This window comes from Vombatus ursinus, unplaced genomic scaffold (assembly GCF_900497805.2).
Source record: "Vombatus ursinus unplaced genomic scaffold, bare-nosed wombat genome assembly UNPS02014818.1, whole genome shotgun sequence".
Taxonomy (NCBI): Eukaryota; Metazoa; Chordata; class Mammalia; order Diprotodontia; family Vombatidae; genus Vombatus; species Vombatus ursinus.
In genome coordinates this window covers 57721649-57741772 of record NW_020954596.1, presented here as the reverse complement: position 1 = coordinate 57741772, position 20124 = coordinate 57721649, and the positions used below count along the sequence as shown (strand labels likewise).

Below are 20124 nucleotides of genomic sequence, written 5' to 3'. Positions count from 1 at the left end.
ATTTTCATATCCATCTCCACAACATTTCAAATCGGTCCCCTTCTCTCCACTCACATGGCTACACTCTTACTTCAGCCATGGCCTCTCACAGAGATTAATGCAATGGTCTCCTAACTGGTTTCTACATCACATTTCTCCGTTTCCACTCATCATTCACATGTGTTACTCCTACACAACAAATTTGAGTGACTTCTATTCTCCTACTTGCTGGTCCTCACGTAAGACACCAACTCCTGTCTGTGCCTTTGCACTGGTTGTCATGCCAAAAATATTCTTGCTCCTAGAATCTCTGGTTTTTTTTAAAAAAATCATATAAAGCCTCACCCACTTACTAAAATCTTCCCCCGATAAGGTTCCTTGCATTTGTTTATATGACATACATACACACACGTGTATATAAGCGTACATGTTGTCTCCACCACAAGAATGGAAGCTCCTTGAGGGCAGGGATTGTTTTGCCTGTGTCTTTGTATCCCCAGTATCAAGCACATGAGATTAATAAATGCTTGCTTACTGAATGAGTAGCATGGACCATTGAAACATCAAAAATGCTAAAGCCCAGACTGAACAAATACTTGAAATAAAAGCCAAGGTAAAGTTAACAAAGGTTAGGTTTTGAGTTAGATGACCACTAAGGTGACTTTCAACTTTAAATCTGTGATCCTATGATAGAGAGGAAGATCAAAGAAATGGCAGGACCACTATATCAAAGAAAATAATGTTCAGAGGAAAAAACAAACCACACAAAGTTGAAATAGGAAAAGGTGTAGATGGAAGTTCCCAAAATGATGAAATTAGGGATCCACTTTTAATAGCTCATATTTACATTTTAAACAAACCCTAAAATGGAAATAATCAGTTTAGGGGAGAGAACATTTAGACAAAACTAACATTTTCACCCTTCTATCAGATTAGGGGAGGGAAGGAAGGGAAATAGAATTTATTAAACACCTATATGTGGCAGGCATTTGTACTGAGTGCTTTAAAAATATTACCTCCTTTGATCCTCATAACAACTTTGGGAGGAAGTACTATTATCATCTCCCTTTTAAAGTTGAGGAAACTAAGGCAAGGACAAGTTAAGTGACTTTTGCTAAGAGTTATACAACTATTAAGTATCTGAGGCCAGATCTGAACTCAGGTCTTCCTGACTCCAGGCTCCAGCACTATATCCACTGTACAGACTTCAGAATTAGGAGACCTGAAAAGTTGTCCAGTGCGACTTCCTTATTTTACAGAGCTTAAATAACCTGTAGCGGTTAACCAACTTATAATAACTTGTACGAGGCAGCTAGGTGGCGCAATGGCTAGAGCACTGGCCCTGGATTCAGGAGGACCTGAGTTCAAATCCAGCCTCAGACACATAACATTCACTAGCTATGTGGCCCTGGGCAAATCACTTAACCCCAACTGCCTCACCAAAAAAACAAACAAAAAAAAATATATAACTTGGAGGTAACTTAAATCCAAGTCTACAGAAACCAAACCCAACACTCTTTCTACCATCATGTTAGAGAAAATCATTGCCAGAATAAATGTACAGATTAAACTTTTTTTTTTTTTTGGTGAGGCAATCGGGTTTAAGTGACTTGCCCAGGGTCACACAGCTAGTAAATATCATGTGTCTGAGGCTGGATTTGAACTCAGGTCCTCTTGACTCCAGGGCCAGAGCTCTAGCCACTGTGCCACCTAGCTGACCCTATTAAACATTTTAAATAAAGGTAGTTAAAATCACTTTTAACAGAATATCTTGGATTACTTATTAAGCAAAAACCACAGAAAAATGACACAGTTTCTGAAACCAAACACAAATTCTTTTTATTTGTGGGAATACCATTTTACATCAACTCGATTAAAACCTAAAACAAACCTGCTTAAGTCCTGTTAGGTGGCATGACAGTATTTCAGTTAAGCAGTGAATTACAACACTTTGCACACCTCATGTATGTAATGCAAATACTAAAGACATAAAAGCATTCACAGTTATAGGTTAACTGTTGTCCATGTAACAAGCAGTAACCTCCAGTAGAAATTATTTTGTGACAAAAATCAACCCACATTTTGGTCTCATTTACAGACAACCAACAGTTCAGTTGGTGGATGAATTCTATACATTTATCATACAACATATGAAAGGATAAGGCTTACAGAGGTATTTTAGCAGTTGTAAGAATTAAAATTAGGGGGACAAGCTAATTTTTAAAGCTTTCTGTATAAACCTCAAAAGTACAATTAAAATAGAAACTAGAGGTCAAAAAAAAATCTGTTAAGTTGGACAACAGTGTAAAGGTTTTTCTACTCAGATTTACCAAAAAAAAAGGACCAAAACCCATTTAACTAGTAGCTCATGCTTCAAAAAGATACACAACATTTCAGCAGGTGTTTTTTAAAAGAAATCAAATAATGAAACCTCTGACCAACCATTGTGGCAATGTAAATCTAAACTTTACATTCCATTCCACTGTGAGCACTTATATGGTAGTGTTCAAATATCATGAGGAAAAAAGGGTTGAGGATCTTGCTGGAAATGAAGAAGGAAACATAAACTAATCTTTTGGCATAAGCCACTAAACAACCATCTGAAGATATCTATGATGAGTCAATATCAACCTAGTCTAGAGATAAGTAGACAGAGACTTAAAAAAAAAAAGTCTAAGCATCCCATCCCTCCAATACCTCTCTACTTTTAAAAAGAACTACATTAAAACAGAAGGTGGTGGGAGAGGAGATAAGGAATCTCCATAAATATTCTCAAAGGCTTATTTTAAAAAAAAGTTTAAAATTTGCAAAATGAAAACCATTCAGGCCTTTTTAAGCATGGAAATTTTGGTTGCCCCTTGAGATTCATATTTTTTTTAAAAATCACATACATAATTAATAGCTTTCTCAAGTTCTACCCACCATTGCTAAAAAGTCTAATTATTTACCTAATGCAATTTTCCCTTTACAACAATTTTTATATTCTGAGAGAATTGTGCCATTTACTATTTTTTTAATTCTCCAGATTCTTAATCTGACACTAAAAAATTAAAAAAAATAAATAAATAAACCCAGGGTTTTTGTGTGTGTTGCCTGTACTTTTTTAAAGGGAAAAAAACAACAACACACAATTGACCAAATTTGTAAGACATTACTTCTAAAATGTTGTTTGTTTGTAAACAGGATTAAAAAAATCAACAGTACTCTATATATCTCTATATTTTTCCTCTGGCTATCACCACTGAAATATGTATATTTACACTAAAATCCTTGCAAAATATTGGATTTAATATTGGTTGCTTTCCATAAACATTTTCTAATCCACTTACAGTTATTATCGTGTGCAAATTGGCACTAACTCAGAAATGACCAAACATGAGCACACAAACAGGAACAATCAGGTATACTTAGTCATTACATAGCTTTTCAAACTCCTCTATGTGTTTATTTCACAGCAAACCAAACATTTTTATTTGGTGGGGAAAGGTAGTAGTTGCATTTTTACTGTAACATGATTCTGTATATGCAAACACATTGTATATACATATATAATTTGTCTTTGGTGGTTTAATTACAACAGGGAAAAGAAATTCAAATAAAACCTAAAATCCTGGATACGTTAGCAGAGAAACTGTGACACAGTAGTGCAGCAGAACATGCCTATGTGCTTTTTCTCATTTTGTACAAGTCGAAAAATTCACATTTAATCAAGGCAGGGGGTGCGCCACAGAGAAGAGCCACTAGCAGATTTCAATCAAGTTCAAACTGCTTACAATTACTTGCCTGGTCTTAGATTCTGCTCATACTACATAATAGCTGCATTCATTTCATTTGTCCAAATGCACCAACAGATTTTTACTTGTCAAGCAACCATAAAATTTTCTATTTTCATAAAACCCTAAGGACTGCATTATTTAGCACCAGATATACTGAAGAAATAAGTGTTGGTATTGACAATATATTTCCTAAGAAGGGGTAAGGCAGAGAAAACAAGACATAAAATGCAAATGTTAAGATACCATTCCATTCACTCTAGTTTTTCTCATTTGGGCAAATAATGGCTAAAACTTTCCTGTACAAATTATTCAGTCACCAAAAAAAAGTGGTCCCTATGTAAAAGATAGTGTGTATTTAACTCAATGCTGGTGGTTTAATATCCATTGCCTGCAATGAACATTTTGCCAGGAAAAACCCAGCAGGTAAGAAAAGGAAAAACAAATCCTCACTATTCAATATAGTCCTTTAATTAAGTAAGAAACCAAAAATTAGACACTATGAAAGCCTAACTAAAAATTCAAACCATGACCCACAGTTGGCTGGAGGTGCTAAACTGTGATTGCCAACAAACCATTCATTTTGGATGAAGGGAGAACATAAATTTTAGTTTTAGTAGCTTAGGAAACAATAGAAGCCTGAACATTCTTCGTAAGCCAAAGGAAAAGAGAGTGTTGAGGAGGAAGGAAGGGAGTACGCCAAAGGCAATGTAAAGGAGCTAAATCACATTTTTGTAAAAGTATATTTTTAATTTGCTGATTTGTATCACTATCTAAAATACTACAGGGTTTTTTTTTTAAAACATAAAAAAGTTTAAATATGTTTATGTTTTAAAAAAAAATACTCTATGTACCAAGTAGAAATTATCTGTGGCATATTACAACTATGTAGGCTAAATAATTTCAATTTTAACTTTTTAAAGGCCAATAGTTTTAACTAAAACTAAATGACATTTGGCATGTGCTGCTGAAGGAATAAATGACACTCGTTCCCCTAGCAAAAAAATGACCTCTGAAACAGAAATGTTATACGGGCAATGGCTGCTCATGGCAACAATGTTCAAGGAGTTGTTGAGTCTTGTTTTCTGAAATGCTACATTTGAGACCAAATAAAGAAATAAAAGATTCATTTGAAAAAAGTGACGAAAATGTGCCACAAAATTATTTTTACAATACATTTCTGCAGAAATAATCTCTAGGTGAAGCTTTTTTTATACACATATACAAAATTTAAACAGCAATATACACATAATCACAGTGAAGACGTTGGCAAATTCACCAATCTGTAGTGTAAATACAAAACGCAAAGCAGCCTTCAAAGAGGACAATGCTACACAGCAAGCGTCATTGGCTTGTTAAATAGCAACACCACAACTTCCCGGCAGGAGGGACACTGTGCGAGAAAAGCAGCATGCGCTTTGATACAAACAGCAAGTTATGGCTAATGGTTGACAGAACTGTGCTAACAGGGACTCTTGAGCTGCTGTGCATAGTTAAATTCCTATGTCATCTGTTTCTCTTTATACCACTCCACAAATTCATCCAACAAGACTGGCCCTATAAAGAGAGAGGGAAAGTGAGTATGTTTTGCACAAATTCTTTCAAAAGGATGGTAGGAAAAATGTCAATACACCCCCCACCAGTACTCACATGCTCCATCTTCATCATAGTTGCTAAGGTCAAGATTAATTGTTCTGCTAAACTCTAGCACATTGCACCACTGATCTTTGTTTATAACTTTATATTTTGATTGCTGTTAAAAAGAAAAAAAATAAGTGAAACATGGAAGAACTAGAAATTGTTTCAATCTGTTTATTATAGAACATTATATAAATACACTAAAAATCAACAATTCAAATTGTAGATGTTCTAGTACCAAGTAAATAGGATTGGACAACAAAACAAAAGTGATACTTAAAAATCTAAGGGAAATTTTCATGACAAAAATACTACAGAAACTCCAAAGGAAAAAAAAAGTGTAAGATTTCTCTAACAGTCATGATATGAGGGTCTGAAAAATCCATATCTTTTGGCCTTGAGGTGTTAGAGGTTCATACAGGAAAGTTTTTACTTCTCAGATATGCATAGCATGGTTTTTCACCAAGCTTTCTATTTTAAGACTAGTTGAATCAAGTCAATAGATATTTACTTTATCACAGGTATACTGTATTCTCACTACTGTTAGGTACAACAAGGGATACAAAGGTAGAAGATAAAGTCATTGCCCTTAAAAAAGAAAGTAAAAATAGGTACACAGAAATAAAAATAAAACAACTAAACATAATCTTAAAGAGCACAATGTACTATTAGTATACTTTGTGTGTCATCTAAACTATAAGGCTCATGTTCCAGATTTATTTTCCACATAGGACCACAATGCCTAAATATTCTATTAAAACAAGCCATGAAGCCAATAATTGGTATATAACCTGGCCACTAAAATCAGGGAGACATATAAGCTACCAAAAAGTATAAATAATAGGCAAAGGGTAGTATATGACCTGATTCATCTTTGTGACACACAGAAAAATTCTGCATCCAATAACATAAGGATGATTGCTACCATTGTATTATTTTAAGAGAAAAACAAAACAATAGAAGCTAATCTGCACTTTCTACCTACCCACTCTGCCCCCAATAACAACAACAACAACAACAAAATTAAAAGCAGAAGTTAAAACAATGTTCACTATTCTATTCAAGGCAACTTTGAAAGGTAAAACTCATAAATAAAACATTAAGGCATTCTCGTGAACACTATGCAGTTTGTACTTAGGCAAGGCTTTCTTAAAAGCTCTATGGACAAGAGCCTCTTCAACATCCACTTCTAAAGCTCTCCCCACTGGCAACTGATTTAATCATTTTCAAAGCGGCAATAATTTCCTTTACAGGATAACAAACTGCTAGTTAATATTCTTTAGGATGGCCAATTTCGCACGATAAAAGTTCTTTTTTTTTTTGCCACTAGCTTGTATTTTAAAAGAAAATGGAAGTCAGAAAGCTTTACCTGGGTCCCAAAGCTAGGAACACTAAGTTAAATTACATCAGTAAAGTTACATTAGCGAACAATATAGCTGATGACTTCTTTAGTGGTTAGTTTGGAAGATAATCTTCCAACTTTTATAAGCATACTCAATTCTTCAAAAAATCTGTAAGTTTAATGATGTGGGTTCTTCCTCCAAAGTACAGAGTACCACCTACATAATATGTCTTCTCATATCATGAGACTGTAGTCTCTGACCTCCCATAAATCTTTCACAAATGGTTTGCCCAACATGTTAGGTGCCTTGCTCCGGGGCTCTGGACATTACATGGGTACCAATTCAGCAACAAGAGGCTGTTATACCTTGCTTTTGACACATGACCAGGAAATACATCTCTCTGATGTTATTATTTATGCTACTTGTGACACTGATCGTGTGTGTCTTCCATTGAAGATCACCTCTGGGTGATCTTCAATTCTGATTCCTGGTATTTCATAATTTGTAGTTAGCTAAATACAGCATCTCCAGGAGACTACAAGTGTTAAAATAGTGAGTTTTTGCTTTAATTTGGAGATATTGAAAATGCAGTTCAACAGTTCTCTAACTCCCAACTCAATTCTGGATCTAAACTCAATCTTCATATTTGACATTTCTCTAAGATATCTTACTGATTAATCAGCTCAATGGGTACATTTGTACAACAGTCAGTTAACAGACATTTAAACACCTACTATGTGCCAGGTACTGTGCTAAGCGCTAGGAAAAGGAAGAAAGAAAAGAAAGAATGGAGGAGAAAAAAGACAGTTCCTGCTTTCAAGGGGCTTACAATCAAATGGGAGAAGATAATGAACAAAAGGAATCTGAAAAAGGAGGGAGGAAAGGTGACAGTGAAGGCCAGAAAAGTACAGTGGGTAGAAAACGAAGGGATGGACGACTGGCAAGGCTTGGGCCTCCTCCTTAAACGGAGCTTCTGGGAGAAGCTCTCTTACTTCATCCTTCCCAATCAGAGGGGGAGGGGATATTAACTGATGAGGGATGAAGTCCAGGGCTGAAAGTCATTCTGCAGGTTTGATGAGGTTTCTGGAGCGTGACGGCAAGTCCAGAGGAGTTCAGCCAGTAACTTGTTTTTTCTAGGTGGAGAGCTAGACTGATGGGTAGAAGAGGTGGTGTCCTGAACTGTGATTTTTTTCATCCTAAGGAAATTCCAGTTGATAAAATTCTGCCAGCGCAAAGTGACAATCTTTCTGAAAATTATAGTCTGAAGACTGATGTCTGGGAAAATGAGAAATTAAGTGACATGCCTGAAGTCATAAAGCCAGTACATGAGCTAGAAGTAGAACTTGAACTCAGGTCTTTCTGACTCAAAGGCAATATCCATTACATCACGCTATCCCTCTCCTTAATGATCTCATTTAGAAGTCCTGCAATGTTCCAGGCTTGCTGAAATCCAAGTGGCACAATATCTCCAAACCACAGAATCTGGACAATCTCACTATCTTGGGAACCCCCTCTTACATTTGGACTCTGAGCTGGATACCCTCCATAATGGTAGCAAAACCTTTGGTGAGCATAGGTCACCCTGTTTGATGCCTTCATTAATATTAATAAGTAGAGAACCACTGAACAATTATTCTGTTGGGTTTATCATGGAATATTTTACCATCATAACATGAACATAGCAGACAATTTTAAGGCTGTATTTTATTGTCACTGCTTTTCAACAAGACTTAGTACAAATTATTTATAATAATAAAAATTCATGTGGGGCAGCTAGGTGGTGCAGTGGATTCAGCACCAGCCTTGGATTCAGGAGGACCTGAGTTCAAATCCGGTCTCAGACACATAACACTGACTAGCTGTGTGACCCTGGGCAAGTCACTTAACCCCACTGCCTAACCAAAAAAAAATAAAAATAAAAAAAAAAAATTCATGTGTATATAGTGCTTTAAGGTTTACAAAGCATTGTGCATGCATTATTTCATTTATATGTAAGATAGAACATAAGACTTTTTTAAAGACCTAAACTTATCATATTTCTAAAGGAATTCTAGTACTTTCTGTCCAAAAAAAAGGAATTATTAATAACAATCACTATAAAAAAAATTAATATATCAGCAATTTTTCTAGGTCCCTATAAAATAAGTTCTAATATGTTTAAAAGGGTTCATGAAAACAAAATCAGCAAGCAATTAAAAAAAAACAACTGGAAATGGCAGCTTATTGTTTCATGTGATATTTTTATTACTGATTATGGATCTAAATATTATTGTTAAATTTATCATCTAAAATATGCAGAAAAGTGTTCTGTGTTTATGGAAAGAAAAGTCCTTCCAAAAAGACTGCTCATAAAAACATTTTTTTTATGAATATGTGCAAAGGACAGGGAAAAAAGGGAGGGGAAAAATGAAAATGTCATATTTGATACAAAATAAAGACTGATTCCTGGTAAGAAGCTACTGGGATTTCATTCTGGCTACTACTATTACTTTTCAGCTAAAGTTACTTCTATAGTCAATGGGTCAGAAATTATAATCAAACACTTTTTTCTTATTAAATGAGATTTTAAATTGCTAGATGTTTTCAAACTGAAGAAAATAGTTATTTACTTAATGGCTAAATTGGTCAAATCTCACAGGTTTCAATAAAATATATAACATTGACAGTAACAGCCTCTTTTTTGTCTAGAGGTATGATTTCAATGCTGTAGGCAGCGGTGTCAAACTCAAACAGAAATGAATCCTTACTGGCCTCATACTGACTTAGAAAACTACACATTAACATTATCTATGTTAATCTGGATTTTTATTTGTATTCTGGCAGTCCAGTCTTGTGGGCAGCAGTCAGTGAGTTTGACAACTCTGCTGCACGAGAACTGCTTGTGAGGAAAACAACTCCACCAACTGAGATGATCAGCAAATAGACTGCAACTCAGAGTCTCAGAGTTTCTGGGGACACGGAGAACTTTCCTGAGGGTTACACAGCCAATATATATCAGATGCAGAGCTTGACCTTAGACCTTCTTGACTCTAAAGTCAGCTCTATCCACCACTCCATGCTATCTCCCTATTAAATCATAAACTCCTAATGTCTTAAGAATTTTGGCAAGCACACAGGTTGGTCTACAACAAACAAACAAACAAAAAGCCACTGTTTAATGAAACAGATAATCAATCAAGACTGTAAAAAGGTAAATGTTGAATTTTTACTGTCTCAAAACAAAATCTAAATAAAAGTAGAATTTCTGAAATGAGGGGAGATAAGCCAGGGAAAAATTATTTATACCTAATATTATTTTAATGTATTTATAACGTATTATTTTTGCTATGAATTTTTAACATTTAAAGTATGAATGCAATGAGGCCCAAATAATTGATATTAATTATAAGCACTGACTTTAAAATAACAATATAGTTATGTAAAATTTAACAAAATACACGATTGGTTCTTTTAATAGGCAAATAAACATTTCATTCAATAGCATCATTCTGTACCTCTAGGAATTGGTGGAATACTGGAAAAAGGGGCCAGGTTTTTCCTAACAACAGTCCCAACATGCATTTGGCAGTATTGATGTCTAGGCTTCGCTGGTCCTTTTCCTGTTTAATAGAAAAAAACATGAATGAGAGTTGAAGAAATTTTCTAAATTCCCATCACCAAAACTTCTATTTAATTTAAAAAAAAAAGAGAGAGAGAGAACTGTTCACTTATCACAAACATCACAGAAACCCGTAGGAGATAATAAAGGTCAAGAGAGGGAGGGAGGAAAAAGGAATTATTATGGAAAAGTTGCAATTTCATAAGGAAAAAATATATATGTATCTTTTTAACGATCAAACTAAAAACCAAATCAATTAAATCCACACTAGCAAACATTGCTATTTCATGAAAAGAAATCCAGAATCACCACAAGGTGATTAACTATGATTTGAAACTTGCTTTATTTACAAAAATAAAACTATTTTAAAATTTACAAACAGATTCAGGTGTTCCAAGACTAGAAACAGAGATCTGTCATTTTTAGGAATGAGTTTCCATGAAGTCAAATTCACAACTTCATTAGTTATCACTCTATTATATTACATATATTGAAATTAAACAGGACCACGTCTACCCTAGCATAATAATTTTATGTCTCTGGAGATTCCCTTCAAATAAGTCAGCCTACAAACAAGAGAATTGATTATACCCACTCTCTGAAAAAGTAGAATCTGTATGCATACCTCCTCTTCAAAGAAATTTTTTTAGCAATATAGAGAGCGAGCGAGCCACACACACCTCTCTAAGTCATTACCATGAGAAACAAAATGCTTCATGTTAGATAGAGTGACTACATTTCATTGAGAAAACCCAAAGAGAGATAACACATAAACTTATACATAAAAAGAAAGATTTGGTTCTTCTCCATTATACTTCTGACAAATGATTAATTTTTCTTTCACTTTCCCCCCTCAAAAGTCACTTTTTTTGGAACCAAAATTAAAGAGTACCTTAAAAAAAGAACTGAAGGATCAAGACTGTTAAAATATTGGCCAAAGTCAGTATCTACCAAGGAATATTAATCACCATGAAATATTTTTCAGATGGATAGCCAATGTAAGAAAACACTGAGCTCTGACTTTGGATCTAGCTAAAAGGGTAGTGCTTTCTGGAATATGAAATACAGAATACCGCATCTGAAACAATTTACAATAAATTTTCTCAAATTTTAATGTATTCTATCTTAGCTCATCTTGATAAGATAATGTGATGATTTCAAGTAATAACTCAAGTGTTCTTCCATACGCAAACAAACCAAAACAAACCCCTAACTATGGTATTGTATTTAGTAGTAACAACCCTAACAATTCAGAAACGTGTACACCTCACTCAACAATTTCAAATGAAGACGATGAAGGCACAACAGCTAAGAAGAACCCACAACAGTTTTACTCCTTAAGATCATTCACTGTCATTTTTCTCACAGCGAATAGTATTGTTTACAAACAGCTCAGGCAAGATGTTTGTATACACTCCTCTAGCAGTGGAAATTCAACTTAAGTACCATGATAGTAGGGATGACCCAAACCAGAAAGTTTTCATGCAAGCAGGTAGCTTGAGATATTAGTCAATGTTTGCCCATTGTACATCTGAATCATCTTACTTAAGACTGAATTGTTCACACAACAGAGGGGAGAGTCTAAAAGAGTGCTCTAATGACTGCCTCATCCTAACCAATACTGGTTAGTTTGCTACACAGGGCAAGTTTTTAACTGCCTTGTACTCTCCAGACAAGTAGAATGCTATGTTCCACCCTAAAACAATTATGCTACAGAACACCAGAAACTATGCAACAACCAGACCATCAGCTGTCCAGAAAGGACTGCACACGAGCCAGAGAAGCAGGCAGTCAATACTATGGCAGTGAGCAAAAGCACCATTCCTAAAAGAACATTTCATAGAAAATGAAGAGATTTGCAATCGTTAACTTATCTCAAACTTTCAACCCTGCCTTTACACACAACTACCACTAAAACAGAGGTCTCTTCCATTAGTCTATATGTCCCCACCATGATGGATACAATACTAAGGTGACAAAAGAAAGATTGTACAAGGACCTTGACAGACTATTTGCAACAATACTATCAACTGACAAACTGATGATCATGAGAGATTTCAATGCATGTATTTGGCAGTCATGCCAAAACATGAAGAAAAGTCATCGGACTCACAGGATTGGAAAGCTGAACAGCAATCACTTACTCCTGCTCTGCAAGCGTGCCAGACATCAGCTCGTAATCACTAACACCATCTTCTGCCTAGCAAACAAGAGAAAGACATTATGGATGCACTCAAGATCTAAACAGTGGCATCTCACTGATTATTATTATTATCATATGTTAGTGGGACCTGGAGGAGATTAAGATTACAAAGGCTAAACATAAACAAATTGATGACCACCTGATATACTAGAATCTGAAAGCAATATATCCAATAAATCCCAAACCAGAATGCAAACCATCTAATAAACAGCTGTGACAACATCATAGTAGCACTGTGTCAGAGAATGGATTTCCAGTTGCAAGGACTACTATGTACAGCAAATCTCCACAAAATATCATCGTTGTTACTCTATGTCAACTGAACTGGTTCAAAGAGAACACTCCTGATATTCAGAAATATTATTTGAAGCAAATTAAATAAGAATGGCAACACATACTATGTTTACAGTACTTCAAGGCACGAAGAACAAATAAAGTTAAGATACAGGCATAATTAGTGTAAGGAATCTAAGCAGAAGGAATCCAGAGTCATGGAACGATGATCCGGCAACCCAGAAGCTTTTAGAGTTTCCCAGTGGCCTATAACTATTAAAGAACGGAAACAGTGCCCACCCCTCAAAAAAAAAAAATCCACATACTTCCATAAACCAAACAAGCCCCAAAATAAGTCAGGATCTGAGTGAATCTGACTTAAAGTAGCTCCTAGGAATACTTTGTTCCCTATTTAAAACATATCAAAAATATAAATATTATAAGATGTGACCATGCCTCAAATAAAAAGAAATGAAAAACCAAAAGAATTCACTGAACACTCTGAGAAATCATAAATAAAACACTGCACGTGAAAACAACACATACTTTAAGCTAAAAAAGAATCATAACTACTTTTCAGCCCTGTTAATGTACAATTAACACATTTAGTAGCTGAATTTCTACTTGTAGTAGTTCTGTTGTAAAGCAAAATTATTTCTTGTTTAACTAAGACCTTATGAATCTGACTCCTCCTGCTAATAAGAATTATGACATACAAAATTTACATTTTCTCTTACTCACAGGCACTGACAATGAACTGAGACTTTTTAGTTAAAACAAGCAAATAATTACACCTGATGAAGACAACTGACCCTAAATTAATGGATTTGCTAAAAATCTACACATGGCAACTACACTTTTTTTTAAGGGAGGTTATATTTTTCACTTCCCCAAAGCATGTAGGGGGTAGGGTGTGTGTGTGTGTGTGTGTGTACAGAGAGATATAAACAGATAGATATAGATATATATAATAGATCGCGATAGATACAGATGTGTGTATATATAAAACATATTGTATATATACATATATATACAAACATTCATAATACTAGTAAGGAGGAGGAGAAATGAATACTGAAAGAAGGGAGAGAGAAGAGGTGTCCATGAAAGAAAGGTGAGTCTTTAGCCTCAGATTTTGAATATAATAAACTGAATCATAAACCTAAATATAACCAATATTTCACAAAGTTATGCAAAGAAAATCTTGTTTAATGCTTGGTAATAGAAATCAAAATGCCACAAAGAACCAAGAATAGTCAAGGTTATTTAAAATAAAGACACACTAGATAAGTTACATAGTATAAAGTTTTCCCTAACCCAATTTGTCCAAATAAAATAGTATAATAGTGGAATGAAAAACCCCCTAAGAGCTCAACAAATCATCTAACTTATGGTTTTGTTTCATACAAAATTAAAACTATAACCTAATAAGGGAAGAAAGAATAATGCCTCCACCACCATACCAAAAACCAAACCAAAATAAACAAAACAAACAAATTAAAAAAAAAACCACCTCACACAAGGATATTTACTGATAAAAGAAATGGAGAATTTGGGAAGAAAATATTCCATGAGAAATAATATTTAATTCTACTAAGTTATCTAGCCTGATAGCTTTTTCTGATTTCCTAAATGTAGAAAATTCCTTGTAAGGAAACTCATTCCACTAATGCAAATCAGCAACTACTCTGTAACATTTTCTAATAGAGTTCCCAGGAGTCAACATAAGTTTAAGTTGCTTGCTCAGGGCCCCACTGCCAGTACGCACCATCGGCAAACCTGGAACTAGGTCTGACTCCCATGTTGAGGCCAAAGTCAGTTCTTTCTTTCTCTATCTGCTACACTAGGCTATACCCTCCAGGAGTGGGGAACCTGCGGCCTTGAGGTCACAAGGGAACCTGCGGCCTTGAGTCCTCTAGGTCCTTGGGGTGGGGGGAAGGGAGGCCCTTCTGACTAAGTCCAATTTTTACAGAACAAATCCTTTTATTAAGGAGATTTATTATGTGAAGTTTGGATTCAGTCAAAGGGCAGTACTTGAGGACCTAGAGGGTCACATGTGGCCTCGAAGCCACAGGTTCCCCACCCTTGCTTCACCAATGAAATCATAAGTTTGAAGGGAAAAAAAAACCCTCCAGCTATGTGAACTCCAAATACATAACAAACACACACACACCGCCCCCCCCCACACACACACCCCCACACCCCCTACAGAATTAAAGGCTCCTGGACAAGATATAATATACCTAATAATGGCTTATATGAAAGAATGTACTTACCCAAAGTCTTGCAAAACTAATTTTAACAGTTTTAACTGAAAAGGAAGAGAAAAGGATAAAATTGCGTACCTATATCTACTAATCTAGACACCACAGGGAAAGCTACAATGTAGGAAGAAGAGCAGTCAAGATACCCAGAAATTTATGCAACAAATTAGAAGAGAGATAAAACTTCAGATATCTCAATTGCACAAAATATGGGCTATAAGCCAGATAAACTAGAAATCTCACTCAAGGCATTAAATTTTATCTCACAAATATTACTAAGATGTAGCAGGATGTGGCCCAGAAACAGAATCTAACTCTGGAAGGGCATATCTCATCCAAAATAAAAAGGGTGTGTGTGTGGGGGTGGTTCATTGCATATTAAGATATGTGCATGTGAAGATACAGATTAGGTTAAAGGGAGAGCACTCTCCAATAGCTAAATTAAAGGATATGAACAAAAAATTTCTCAAAAGATTTTTAAGCTAATAATAGTTATTATGAAATAATAGTTATTATAGCTTTAGAAATATATAGAAATAGTTATTACATGAAAGAATGTTCTCTATCATTAATAAGACAAATGCACATAAAAAGAGTTTTTACCTCACACTCTACAAACTGGCAAAGGTAACAAGAGACCAGAATAGTCAATGTTGGAGGGGTTGTAGAGACAGGTACACTAATGCACTGTTGATGGAGCTGTGAATTCACACAACCACTCTAGAAAACAATTTCCATGCCTTATATCAGAGATTCCAAAGTGATGCACGTATCACCCCCACCAATCTCCCCACATGGTTAAATGAGAAAAAGAAAGGCTCCATATATACCAAAATGTTTATAGCAGGACTTCTATGGTAGCAAAGAAGTAGAAACAAAGTAGATGCACACTGACTGGGGAATGACTAAACAAAGTGCAGAATGTGAATGATTACTGAGCTATAAGGAATGATGAATATGATCAAAGAAGCAATTAAAGACTTACATGACCTAATGCAGAGTGAGCTGAGCCAAGAAAACAATATACACAGTGACTCCAACTACATAAAAGAAGAGCCGCCACAAACCAATCAAAATTAAATGCTGCAAAATGATAAAGAACAAACTTGGCCCCAAAGACTGTAAGTACCCTGGAATGGTAGGAAGGGCTTTGACTACGAAACAGATCAAATCTTCTATTTGTTCCTGGAGGCAATAGAGAACACCACTGGAGTTTACTGAATTGGACTGGGGGGAGGGGGAGAAATCAACCAATAGGCTATTGCAACAATCAGAGTGTGAAGCGATAAGGGCTTATATTTACACCACTGTCTAAGTGGTCAGAATACATGAACCAATAGTCCTCAAAAGAAGACCTATGGGGCAGCTAGATGGCATAGTGGATAGAGCACCGGCCCTTAAGTCAGGAGGACCTGGGTTCAAATCCGGCCCCAGACCAAACACTTAACACGTACTAGCTGTGTGACCCTGGGCAAGTCACTTAACCCCAACTGCCTAAAACGAAAAAAAAAAAAAAAAAAGACCTATAAACTATTAACAACAATATGAAAAATTGTTCCAAATCACTGAAAAGAGAAATGCAAATCAAACAACTCTTAATGAGGTTGTACCTCTCACCTAGCAAGCTAGACAAGATAGAAATAATTAATGCTGGGGAAGCTGCTTGCTAATATGATCGAGGTGGAGATGTCAATAGGTTCAACCTTTCTGTAAATGTATTTGAAATTATTTAGTCAAAAAACTGACTAAAACCCTTTGACCCAGAATCACAATCACAGGCATATACTCCAAAGAGGTCAGAGATAACAAGAAAGGTCCAACATGTTACCAAAATATTCACAGTGGCACAAACTGTGGTGACAAAAAACTAGAACAAAGCAGAGGACCACCAAATGAAGAATGGTTAAACAAATTTATAGTACATAAATGTAATGGAATGATGAACGTGAACATAAACAATAAACATAGTTTTGGAAGGACACTGACAAGATGGAAGAGTTCCAGAGAAGGGCAATCAAGGTGGTGAAGCTTCAAGTTTATGTCATACAAGGATCAATAATCAAAGGAAGCAACACAGAGAAGAAAACAGGAACATGATCACTATCTTCAAATATCTGAAGGGAAGACAGATGAGACAGATGAGATTTATTCTGCAAGTTTACTGCAAGGAAAAATTAGAAGGGGCCAGTCTTTACTTGAAATCTTTAAGCAGAAGCTAAATTACCATTTGTGGGATATGGTGTTGGACTGGACTAGATTGCCTCTGAGGGCCCTTCCAACTTTGAAATTTTATGAAAGGCTAACAATATACTAACTATATTACAATTCCAATTTGTTGTTATTGTCTATGTTTCTTCTCCAAGCCGTGACTCTACTGATTTTATTTAGTACAAAATCAAAACTTCAGGAGAACCATACACCACAAACTCTGAATATGTTATAATAGATATATTATCTGCAAATATACCTTTGATGAAGGTGTAAAATACTTAGTGCAGGAAGAAAAAAGGATTAATAAATTAGTAACAGAGAAAAAAAGGGTAACAGTAATATTTGCCCCATGTTTTCAGCTTTAAAAGAGCATTGTGTGTGGAAATGTTTTGCATGACTGCACATACATAATCTAGATAAAATTGCTGGACATCTCAACAAGGGGAGAGGTGAGGGAGGAAGGGAGAAAATTTGGAACTCAAAAATTTTAAGAAACAAATGTTGGCGAGTCAAGATGGTGAAGAAAATGCAGGGACTTACCCCAAACCACTCCAAACAACTTAAATTCTGGAGTGGCAGAACCCAGAAAAAGATGGGGTGAAACAATTTTCCAGGCCAAGAGAACTTAGAAGGTCAGCAGGAAAGGTCTGTAGCAACAGGACAAGAGTGTAGCACAGCTGAGCTCACACCCCAAGCCATGTTTCAGCAAACCAGTAGTAGGCCTCATGGGCAATTGAATCAACGGCAGCAGTGGTGGTTTCCAGACCTCTCAGCTTACATTACAGTAAGGGGGTCAGACAACTGCTCAGAAGGAAATTACAGGAGTCCTTTTGTTGGCACTGGGGGCAGGACTCTGTTGCATTGCCTACACCTGGATCTGAGTTGCAGCCCTGGGTCTCAATCAAAGGGTGAAGAGGAGCACTAGTACACCAGAACTTGCAGCCACAGGAGAGAGGGGACACTGGTAACAATTCCAGGGAGGACAAGAGTGCTTGTGGTCTCTCACAGACCAGTGTACCATATAGAAAAGTAATAAACACACCTCTCCCTAGATCAAATCACCTTGGAAGAACTGAAAACTTATAGATCCTCAGAATTATTTTTGAAAATAGTTGCACAAAATACCTGAAGCTTGGCACAATGCCCTTTCACTCCAAAAACAGAGCCCCACTTTAGCATAGAGTTAAAAGTCAAGAAATAGGCTAGAAAATAAGCAAACTGCAAAAAAAGATCATATGGAAAGTTACTACAGTGACAGGGAAGATCAAAACACAACCTCAGAAGAAGACAATAAAGTCAAAATTTCTACATCCAAAGCCTCAAAGAAAAATATGAATTGGTCTCAGGCTATGGAAAAGCTCAAAAAGGATTTTAAAAATCAAGTAAGAAAGATAGAGGAAAAATTGGGAAGAGAAATGAGAGTGATGCAAGAAAATCATGAAAGAAGAGTCAAAACTGGGCAGCTAGGTGGCGAAGTGGATAGAGCTCCAGCCTTTGAGCCAGGAGGATGTGAGTTCAAATCTGACCTCAGACACTTGACATTTACTAGCTGTGTCTCCCTGGGCAAGTACTTAACCCCAACTGCCTCACCAAAAAGAAAAAAAAGGTCACAGGTCCTGAACAAAAGTAAAAAAATATTAAAAAAAAAAAACAACAAAATTTAAAAAGGGGCATCTAGGTGGCACAGTGGATACAGCACCAGCCCTGAAGTCAGGAGACCTGAGTTCAAATCTGGCCTCAGACCAAACACTTGACACATGCTAGCTGTGTGACAAGTGGCAAGTCACTTAACTCCAATTGCCTAAAAAAAACAAAACAAAAAAACACACAAAAAAGAGTCAAAACTAATGTAGAAAAGTGTTTACCATAATTGTACATATATAACCTATATTAGATTGCTTGCCATCTTAGGGAAGGGGAAGGGGAGGGAGAGAAAAAATTTGGAACTTAAAAATCTTATAAAACTGAATGTTGAAAACTAAAAAAAAAGAAAAAAGAAAAAAGAGTCAACAACTTGGTAAAGGAAGCACAAAAAATTACTAAAGAAAATAACTCCATAAAAAACAGAATAGGCCAAAGGATAAGAGACATAAAAATACAATGAAGAGAAGAATGCCTTAAAAAGCAGAATTGGCCAAATGGTAAAAGAGGTACAAAAATTCAATGAAGAGAGAAACTCTTTAAAAAGCAGAACTGGTCAAATGGAAAAAACAGGTACAAAAATTCACTAAAGGAAAGAACACCTTAAAAAGTAGAATTGGGCAAATGGAAAAGGATGTACAAAAGCTCATTGAAGAAAATAATTCCTTAAAAATTAGAATCAAGCAAGTGGAAGCTAATAACTTGATGAGACATTAAGAAATAATAAAAGAAAATTGAAAGAATGAAAAAATAAAGAAAATGTGAACTATCTCATTAGAAAAACAACCTACCTGGAAAACAGATCCAGGAGAGTGAATTTAAAAATTATTGGACTATCTGGAAGCCATGATCAAAAAAAGAGCCTAGACATCATCTTTCAAGAAATTATCAAGGAAAACTGTCCTGATATTTTAGAACCAGAGGGCAAAATAGAAATTGAAAGAATACACCGATCTCCTCCTGAAAGAGATCCCCAAAGGAAAGAAAACCCCTAGGAATATTGTAGCCAAATTCCAGAGTTCCCAGGTCAAGGAAAAAATATTGCAAGCAGCCAGAAAGAAACAATTCAAGTATTGTGGAAACACAATCAGGATAACACAAGATTTAGCTGCTTCTACATTAAGGGACCACAGGGCATGGAATACAATATTCTGGAGAGCAAAGGAGATAGGATTACAATCAAGAATCATCTACCCAGCAA

At 35.7% G+C, this 20124-nt stretch overlaps 1 protein-coding gene across 5 annotated transcripts in view; it reads right to left on the bottom strand.

Annotated features, from left to right (window-relative positions):
• Positions 1-1792: 1792 nt before the first annotated feature.
• The window catches only part of DCUN1D4 (defective in cullin neddylation 1 domain containing 4), an 88988-nt gene continuing 70656 nt past the window's right edge, over positions 1793-20124 (bottom strand). For all 5 annotated transcript variants that reach the window (XM_027836531.1, XM_027836532.1, XM_027836535.1 and 2 more), the window contains 3 exons: positions 10228-10332; positions 5403-5505; positions 1793-5309 (listed from right to left, as the gene is read on the bottom strand). In XM_027836531.1, coding sequence (XP_027692332.1) covers positions 5254-5309; positions 5403-5505; positions 10228-10332 — 264 coding nt within the window. In that variant the 3' untranslated portion in view covers positions 1793-5253. The remainder of the gene's footprint in view (positions 5310-5402; positions 5506-10227; positions 10333-20124) is intronic.